The sequence below is a fragment of the Carassius auratus genome, unplaced genomic scaffold (assembly GCF_003368295.1).
Source record: "Carassius auratus strain Wakin unplaced genomic scaffold, ASM336829v1 scaf_tig00013304, whole genome shotgun sequence".
Classification (NCBI taxonomy): domain Eukaryota; kingdom Metazoa; phylum Chordata; class Actinopteri; order Cypriniformes; family Cyprinidae; genus Carassius; species Carassius auratus.
The window spans coordinates 1-10108 of NW_020524385.1; the positions used below are offsets into that span (position 1 = coordinate 1).

A 10108-nucleotide genomic window follows, 5' to 3' on the forward strand; every position below is an offset into this window, starting at 1 on the left:
CGGGAATAGATGGTTTATGAACAGGAATAGATGGTTTATGAACGGAAATAGGCAGGGTATATCTGGGTTTTGTTTGGTTGGAAATTTCCGACATCGAACATAGGCGTTCTTTGTCTGTCACTTTTGGACGAGGACGTGACACAACCTCGGCTTTGACTTGTTTTAAGAGAAGCGGTGCAGCCTCTACCCCAATTGGATTCACAGGGAGGGGTGGAACCTGTTGAGGGGTGGTTTCTACACGATGGCAAAAACCGCCTATTTTTTTACGAGGATGTGGCATAACCTCGGCTCGACTTGTTTTAAGAGGGAGCATCTTTGCCTCTACCCCAATCGCGCCCACAGGGAGGGGTGGAACCTGTTGAGGGGTGGTTTCTACACTATGGCAAAACCGACCTTTTTTTATACGAGGATGTGGCATAACCTCGGCTCGACTTGTTTTAAGAGGGAGCATCTTTGCCTCTACCCCCAATTGTACCCACAGGGAGGGGTGGAACCTGTTGAGGGGTGGTTTCTACACGATGGCAAAACCGGCCTTTTTTTTTACAAGGTGTGGGCATAACCTTGGCTTGACTTATTTTGAGAGGAAGCGTTGCAGCCTCTTTCCCGTTTGTTTTTGCAGGACGGGGTGGAACCTGCTGGGTGGGGCCAGGATTACAACTGCCGGAGCAGTCGGCCATTTTTTTACGAGGAAGCGGCGTTACCTCGGCCTTGTATGTTTTAAGAGGTGGTCGTGCAGCCTCTGCCCTTTTTTTAAGAGGAAGGGTGGAAACTCTGCTTCAGTTATTTTAAGAGGAAGCGGTGCAGCCTCTGTACTTGCACATCTCTGTGCATATAGCCGTTTGGCTATGGTCGACCTCTTTGTTGGTCGCGGCATCTGTGAACACGAAATCAGAATTACTACATGTACTTCTCAATTCTTAAAGCATCAGAACCTGATTACACTGTAGCTATTCAAACAGTTCAAATGATTAACATAAAAATGTTATGTACTAACATTAACAGGAATGAAAAGAGAATAAGACATGTTTCTTAATTAAAATATCAATGCAAGATTTTGTGACCAGCAACATATTCACATAAGCCCTTGACAAGACACAAGTACTGATTAATATCTTAAGACTGCCCAGCACACATGGATACGGTCTTAATTTTGCTATGAAAAAAGCAAGCATTTAACTTCAACTCGCAGTCTATAACCAGTGCACCACCACACAAAAGAAAAAGATACATTTGTCAACTATGGTTTGTTATACATTTAAATGTACTTTAGCAGTATATTCTAAACAATGTTCAAAAAGTTTGACTTACCTCGCAGTCTTTAACCAATGTGCCACCACAAGTGAAAGAAAAGGCATACTTGCCAGCTATGCTTTGTTATTCATTTAAACATTTACTACAGCAGTATATTTTAAGTTATTTTTTTTAAATGGTTACAAAAAGTTGAATTACCTCAGCTCGCAGTCTAGACCAGTGCACCACCACACATAGAAGAAAAAGGTACACTTGTCAGCCAGGCTTTGTTATACATTTAAACACTTCAGCAGTATGTTCTAAATGCAAGTTCAAAAATTTTGACTTACCTCAACTCAGTCTTTTCCCAGTGTACCAGCACATGCAAAAAAGTAGTGTGATAGTTAGGAATTTTAAGAACTTCATTTCACACATTTAAAAATTATATTGAAATTATAAAAGGTTAACTCAACTCTCACTTATCCATTCACCAGCACACATAAGTATTGTTTAGCATATTCAATTTACACATTTCACAAAAAACATTTCACAGCTAAATAAACTCTTTAAACTTTATCATTTAAGGAGACCATTTTTCAAGAAAACATTATCAACAGGAATGAAAACATCAAGAAATGTTTCCTAAAATATCAATGCAAGATTTTATAATGAGCAGCAACATTATTCACATAAGCCCTTGACAAGACATAAGTACTGATGAATATCTAAAGACTGCCCAGCACACATGGATACGGTCTTAATATTGCTATGAAAAAAGCAAGCATTTAATTTCTAAACTCGCAGTCTATAACCAGTGCACAACCACACATAAAAGAAAAGGGTACACATTTTAGCTATGCTTTGTTATACATTTAAATGTACTTAAACAGTGTATTCTAATTGTTCAAAAAGTTTGACTTGCCAAACTTTAACCAGGCACCCCATTCATAAAGAAAAAACGTATACTTGTCAGGCATGCTTTGTTATACATTTAAACATTTACTACAGCAGTATATTCTAAGTGTTTTTAATAGTTACAAAAAGTTGCCTTACCTCAGCTCGCAGTCTTTAACCAGTGCACCACCACACACAAAAAAGGGTATACTTGTCAGGCATGCTTTGTTATGCATTGAAACATTTACAGCAGTATGTTCTAAATGCATTTCAATAAAGTTCGAAAAGTTTGACTCACCTCAACTTGGTCTTTTCCAGGTGTACCAGCACATGCAAAAAAGAGTGATAAGTTAGGCATTTTAAGAACTTCATTTCATACATTTAAAAATTATATTCAAATTATGTTACCTCAACTCACACTCTTATCCATTCACCAGCACACATAAAAAAGTAGTATTGTTTAGCATATTCAATTTACACATCTCACTTTCAAAAAAATAAATAAATAAATAAATAAAAAAAACACATTACACAGCTAAATAAACTCTTTAATAAACCAATTAAGGAGACAATTTTTCAAGAAAATACATTATCACCAGGAAAGAAAACAACAGAATAAGAAAATGTTTCTTCATTTAAATATCAATACAAGATTTTATAATTACCAGCAACATAATTAATATTCACATAAGCCCTTAACAAGACACGTACTGATGAATCACTTAAGATTGCCGAGCACGCATGGATACAGTCTTAATTTTGCTATGAAAAAAGCAAGCATTTAAATTCTCAACTCGCAGCCTTTAACCAAGCAGACACCACAAAAGAAAGAAAAAGGTATACTTGCCAGATATGCTTTGTTATAAATTTACTTTAGCAGTATATATTTTTTTAATAGTTACAAAAAGTTGACTGACCTCAGCTTGCAGTCTTTAACCAGTGCACCACCACACATAAGAAAAAAAGAAATAAAGTAGCCTATACTTGTCCGCCATGCTTTGCTATACGTTTAACCCTTGTATATCATTTAAATTCACTACCCTTTCATTATGTTTGGGATAAAAACATCCATTCAGTTAAACTGCTGTAAAAATTTATGAGATGAATTTGTTAGATTTTTTTTTTGCACAAGTTATTCAAATCAACCTCAGTCCTTATCAAAACTAGCATTTTTACTAGCACTCTTTAATTGCCAAGTTCATAAATGACATCACGGATTAAAAAAAAAAACGATTTCTTTTTATCAGTCTTGGGCATGCCAAAAATTAACAACATTGACATTAATGCATTTAGCTTTTGTGCAGCATTAGATTTACTTTTTTCCACCCTCATTTATTGTTGGTAGCTGTTTTTGCCCCATTGACCTCCATTATAAAAATAAAAAAAATTTGATTTTTGATAGTGCGTGTATGCATGCATGTATGTGTGACAGAGAGAGACCTTTGTGCACTTACCTTGATGTATCCACAAAAAAAAAAAAAAAACAATAATGCACCCCAGCTCTCAGAACTACATGGAGTAAACAAAAAAGTAGTGTTTATGCACACTTATATAGGATGGCCTGTGTGTGAAGTGCTTGTCTTTCCTTGATGGTAAAGGGAGTTTCAAACCTTAAAATTTTATTATGAACCAAAATGCAATACCAACTTCAAAATAAGCTACAGCTTGCTGGAGTGGTCCAGCTGTATAATTTCTAAGACTTTTGTACAAAGTCAAGCCCTTTCCTTAGCCATTCCACACCATCAAATGACCTGCAGGATGGCATAAGAGTTTGAATCCACATACTTTTTTTTAATCTATACTTAACACAATCATTAAAAGGCAGTAGGTGCATAAACATTTGTTTACTCCATGTAGTTCTGAGCTGTACATTTTGATTTTCTCAAATACATCAAGGTAAGTGCACAAAGTTCTCTCTCTGTTTCGCACACACACAATATAATATGCTGTTATACCCCATATAGCTTCATTTACAAGTCAGAAACTAAGCTTTTTTTGCAAAAGCCCATCTAAAGGGTTCATGGTCCCACATAGTGATCAACTGGAGTAACAAATTTTACCTCTTCCCAACAGAGAAAACCACAAAACAAGAATGCATGATTATATGGTGTCATGGCTTTGCAATCAAAATGTCATTATAATAGAAGTCAATGGGGCAAAAACAGCCACCAATAATAAAATGGATAATTTTTTTTTCTAATGTTGCATAAAAACTAAAAGTGCATAAAAGCCAATGATGTTACTAATCTTTTACATACCCAAGACTGTAATAAAAAGTAACAAAAAAATCCAGTCACAATACTTTTATATTGAAAGTGACAATTTATGAACTTGCCACTTAAAGAGTTGAAATCTTGGATCGTTTTAAAAATGTAGTAGTTTTCATTAGGACTGAGGTTGATTGATAGATTCATGCAAAAATAAAAAATAAATAGAGACATTTTTACAGCAGTTTAATGAAGTTGATGTTTTTATCCTGAACATAACAAAAAGGTAGTGAATTTGAACAATGCACAAGGGTTAAACATTTACTTCAACAATATACTTCAAACTCTTTTTAATGGTTACAAATAGTTGCCTTACCTCAGCTTGCAGTCTTTAACCAGTGCACCACCACACATAAAAGAAAAAAATGGGTATACTTGTCAGGCATGCTTTGTTATACAGTACATTTACTTCAGCAGTATATTCTAAGTGCATTTTAATAAAGTTCAAGAAGTTTGTCATACCTCAACTTTGTCTTTTACCAGTGTACCACCACATGCAAAAAAGTGATAAGTTAAGCATTTTAGGAACTTAACATACATTTAAAAAGTACATTCAAATTATTTTTACATATACAAGAATTATAAAGGTTAAATCAACTCACACTCTTGTCAATTCACCAGCACACATAAAAAGTAGTACGGTTTAGCATATATTCAAGTTACACAACTTTTCATAGTTAATTATAAACTCTTTATTAAGCTTTATCAATTAAGAAGACCATTTTCAAGAAAATATAGTGTAGACTACTAAAACTAAATTACTTTGTTTATATAATTTGTAAACAATCTGAATCAGAATTAGTAAATTCTTGTGCATCACTTTACCAAAAAATAAAAATAAAAACCCACACAAAATCCCTAATATTAAACATAAAATTACCTTCCGATAAACTCCAGAATTGCATTACAGATCAAACAATAGACTAGCATAATAAGAAAACTATCCAATTAAAGTAAAGAGAAAACACTTCAAAGGAGTTGCCATTTTGAACACATGGTCATTGCAAACAACAAGCAAAATGAACATATTAAATATTTGAGCAAAATATCCACAATCAAAACTAAGAAGAAATAATCAATACACAGACACTTTTAAAACAAACATACCTGCTTTAGAAAAACAGATAAACCGAGCAGCACATGCTCTCTCCTTGATATACTGCCAAATTAAGACCAGGTGCAGCTTGATGAATTGGTTAGCATGTGCTCTAATGCTTCTGTGAACGTTCTCATACCTTAACCTCTCCTCTGAAGCTCGTTGAATATGCATCGATGGTTGCACATGCACCAAATAGCTCTTGTGGACTGAAGTGAATGTTGCTTTTGCTCCAGATATTGGATTTTCTGTGTGTATTGTAGCATAAATTTGTTTTTTGGTCAATCTGATCTGAATTGCTGTTCATTTTTTTTAACTTGTCCACTTCTGAACTTATTTGTTGTTTAATCTACATTCTATTTCAGCTGTATTTGCTTTTCTTGCTCTGCACTATATTACATAAACATTCTTGGTTAGCATGCAAGTTAGTGCTTGATCTGTGTTCCTTTTTATATTAAAACATATTTTCAAAATTATGGTGACTGTGTTCCATATGTTGGCAGAGTGTGATAACATGCTCTCACGGATGATGTCACAGGTTTTAATTTTTGTTTGGGGTGACATTATAATAGAACATCTGATCAACAATACAGGAATAACTATACATATTTTCAGTTGCTCATCCTGCTCTGCATTACACTTGCTACCCATATTGCTGGTTGCAGATATTTTATATTCTTTATATATTCATAGTTATTGAAAGACATTATATTTGCGGTACTGTATTGTTTTGTTACATTTGATATCATAACCCCCAACAAGTTTCACTTCACTGATGCAGATGTGTGCTTGTGTTTTCAGAAATATATTAAACCATGAAAAAAATTATATATACAAACTATTTAAAGATATTTCTTATTATAAAATATATTTTGTTTCAGAGTCAATTTCATGTTCTTAGAAAAGTTTTTCATGATTTTGCTTAATTATTATGCTAATGTTAATGAACTACTAACCAAATACTGAACAATGTACACAAAAATCATTAAGATTAAATAAGATTAAATAATAAAAAAACAGCAACATTTGTCAGTCAACATTTCGAAAATGATATATAAAAGTATACAAACAAGTTAATAATAACATATGGCATGTTGTCCATATCATGTGAACCTGTCATTATCATGTGAACACAATAAACTAACGAGCTCATTAACAATTTCCTCATTACTCAATTAAGCTGCACAATTGCAAAAAAACATTTAAATAAGCTATTTTATTTGGTTCAAACTTGACCACGTGGTGCATCAACCGTAGTGAAGTCAGCTGAAGAACAGAAAACGGTAAGAATTTGTTCTTATGTGTGTAAAATGTTTTCAGTTTCTTAAACCCTACATGTACTAATTCTATATCCTATCTTAATTTTTTTCTAGATATGGCAAGTACTTCAACTGCCAGTCTTAACCAGTCTGTTACTGGCTACATACACAATGTCACACCTCTGCGTCATGGGGTTAAAAGACAGTACTTTGAAGGAGTCTTACAACAACGCCACAAAGTATGTAAGGTTGTGGTGTTCAAGGTGGAGCTCCATTCGAAGTTTCTGAAGATTGAGAAAGACCGGTAAACTTTACTTTCACTCTTACAAATACTTGTGGGGTTTTTGTCTCTACTTCTGATACTTTGAACCTGTACAGGAGAAGGGTACTGTCTAGAATTTTACAATTGTGATATCAATGAAGACTTAAAATGACACTTTGAAGTTGAAAATGAAAACCTGTTACAACTTCTAGTCTGCAAGATCAAACTTTGTTTTTCCTAAGGTCTTTTTTGTCATGTTTTAGATGCCCGGTCCAACTCAATAATGTGGTTGTCCAGCCATCAAGGAGAGAAGATGGAATGGACATACTCTTCACCCACCAATCAAAATGGTGTTGTTTGACTTCAATTGACTACCCTTACAACCCCACCATAATGGTCACCATTCAAGACCAAACAATTAGTCAGATTCTGCAAATCGACATGGAATACCACAGAGTAAGTATTCGTGGTGGGGAGGGCGAAGAAAATAACTTCTCAATCAATTCTAAACCCTTCAAGATGTTAGTAGCTTGGTTAACAAATGCAGGTTTACTATGCTCTTTACACCTTTGCACATTCCACAGATCCAGGAACTGAATTCATAATTAAATATCAGGTAATAGTAACCGTATTAGACTGTCCCAATATCTTGTTTATGCTCCTTCAGGTAACTTTAAAAGTCAACTTGTTGTCTTCTCGAAGAGTTGGTTGACATAGTTGTAAAGTTACTGTTACTAGACTACATAGTGGGATATGAATAGTAATGAAACTAGAAGTGTCATATGACACTAATTTGTATTGTTAATGTTCTTCAGGTTAACATCACCGCAAAGCTGATCCAGAGGGAAAGCGAAGGACATGCCTTCCTTCAGGATGATGTCTTGTTAGAAAAGGCAGTCTACACCATAGCGGACACCACAGGAATAATGGAGCTCACTGTCTGGGGCGAGCAAAACCTTCAGCTGGACTCCTGGTTTTATATAACCAATGTTTCTTTACGGATGTTCCGAGGTACAAAATTCCTATCCACAACAAAAGACACAAAATTCACACCCACCACATGCACTGACCCCACATTTCCACTACAGCCCACCACATCTGAACAGGTCACTGGAAACATAATTGGCGCCAAAGTTACCATAATATACATTTGTCCACTTAAGCATAAGTTGCATAACATGGCACTTTCCTGCACAAGAGTCCTGTGTGACAAGTGCGATATATTTTACAGAACTGACGCCATTACACTACACACACACGCCAGGCTCAAAATAACCACCACAACTTCAGATGAAATAAAATCTGTTAACATCGAGAACCACGTTCTCCGAGCCACGATCCAAATTCCAAAAAACGCCACAACCGACACAATAATGGACTCTATTTTGGACCTCCCCACTATGAACATAACAATACACAACCACTACATTACCCACCTGGCATATCCAGAGAAATCTCATACAGACACCCCACAACCCAACAGTCCACTTGTGCACTTCTCCCCACCTACACAACCACCAGCTCCAAGTGAAGACCTAGCGGAACTTGACCTTTTTATGGTGGAATCTCCACTAGACACCCAGCCAAAAGTAAACCAGCCAACTCCCCCATCTCCCACTTCTATTGCTGATACCCCAAAATAAGTAATGCCTTGTTGGTTTTAAATTGAAACTTATTTTTTTTTTTTTTTTTTTTTTACTGGAAATGTGGTGTTTTAAGTTTCAATCCTGTGTACGCTTGAGGTAGCTCTTTTTATCCTCCCTAATTTAAATTGTGAATATTGAAGATGTTGTATACATTTCCAAAAATATATTTCTGTCTTTGACTATGGGGATGTGTTATTTCTGTTAATAAAGAACCCTCACTTCAATGCTTTACTCTTGTTTGCTTTATTAAATTGCTGCAAAGTTGGTTTGTCAATACACAATGGGAGAAGTTTAATTTTGTTTAACCTTTTAATCTGTTAGTGTCTTTACTTGAGACCGAGATGAGAATTTTGTCAGACTTGTTAAAGCTACTTGTACACTATTTTGAAGTCCTTTCCAATATCTTTTAAACTTAACATGGCTGAACAAGAGGTGCATGTCCTGAAAGACTACATGCTATGCACTCTATAGTTTGACATTTTGCAAGTTTATTGCAAAAGTTAACCTATTTGAAACCCCTTTTAATTACTAAGAAATAACTACTGGAATTGAGCATGCCTATGTTTGACTTCACATTAATTGCAAACTGCATGACCATTAACCAGAAGTTATTAAATTGTGTACTGAACAAGGTCAACCTCAAATCGGTTCAGAGGCTATCTAGTCTTAAGTTTAATTTAATCGAAACCAAATTTGGTACACTCCATCTACACCATTATCTGAGGGTTCAATGGGAACAATGCCACCTATGGGTGTTGAGATACCAAAAATGCACATTTGCCTAACTCCTGAAAAGTCAGTCAGAAAATTATGATCTTGGTGCCTATGGATTCTGTGGGTTATGCCAACTCGGTCTCATTCATCATTTTCCAACATGACGTCTGTCCACAATATTGAGTTGAATAAACTTTTTTTTTTTTTTTTTTTTGCAATTACACCTTTGAAATCTGGTTCAATTTTGTAAAATTTTATATCTTAAGACCAGATTTATGATATTCACTCCCATTCCCGACATGTACCTCTTGGATGTTGACCGTGCCTGTGCTTGTTGATTTATGCTAGTTAGCTTAGCATGCTAATTAGCTAAAATGCTAACACGTTTCTATTGACTCTAATGGGTCTCCTGAGGTATCTGGTTAACTTTGAGCAACGTTAGCATTTTTTTAGCGTAGCATGCTAATCTGGCTAAAATGCTACTTCGGGCTTTTGAGTTAATTCTCACACCTTAACCTCTCTTCTGTGCCATGCAAACAGTGTGTCAACTAATGTGGCGCACTTAGCTAAGGCACTCGTCCCAAACCCGAGAGGTCGTGGGATCGAATCCGGGGTGGGTAAGGTCAATCCAATGCAAGTTCCATTTCGGCCATTTTGCTTCGGCCCGCTCGTTGCTCTGGCTACAGCCCTTCAGGGCTTGGCCCCGGTATCGCTGCTTGCAGCTATATTTAGGGGCCAAG

General features: G+C 35.6%; 1 protein-coding gene across 2 annotated transcripts; it reads left to right on the forward strand.

Annotated features, from left to right (window-relative positions):
• The first annotated feature begins 3583 nt into the window (after positions 1–3583).
• Positions 3584–9776, forward strand: LOC113073965 (uncharacterized). 2 transcript variants are annotated; one of them, XR_003280575.1, is made up of 4 exons: positions 3584–7050; positions 7272–7464; positions 7593–7624; positions 7824–9776. XR_003280575.1 is itself a non-coding variant. In XM_026246653.1 (3 exons), the coding sequence occupies exons 1-3, from the start codon at positions 6863–6865 to the stop codon at positions 8649–8651; spliced, it is 1209 nt and encodes a 402-aa protein (XP_026102438.1). In that variant the 5' UTR covers positions 3584–6862; the 3' UTR covers positions 8652–9776. The 2 variants fall into 2 exon arrangements, 1 of the variants encoding a protein (XP_026102438.1); XM_026246653.1 differs by lacking the exon at positions 7593–7624.
• The last annotated feature ends 332 nt before the right edge of the window (positions 9777–10108 follow it).

Bases quoted from the DNA above. Each gene is read 5' to 3' on its own strand.
- LOC113073965 (XM_026246653.1), top strand. From the start codon at position 6,863: ATGGCAAGTACTTCAACTGCCAGTCTTAACCAGTCTGTTACTGGCTAC. The intron at 7,051-7,271 runs GTAAACTTTACT...GTCATGTTTTAG, and splicing joins CTGAAGATTGAGAAAGACCG to ATGCCCGGTCCAACTCAATA. The intron at 7,465-7,823 runs GTAAGTATTCGT...AATGTTCTTCAG, and splicing joins TCGACATGGAATACCACAGA to GTTAACATCACCGCAAAGCT.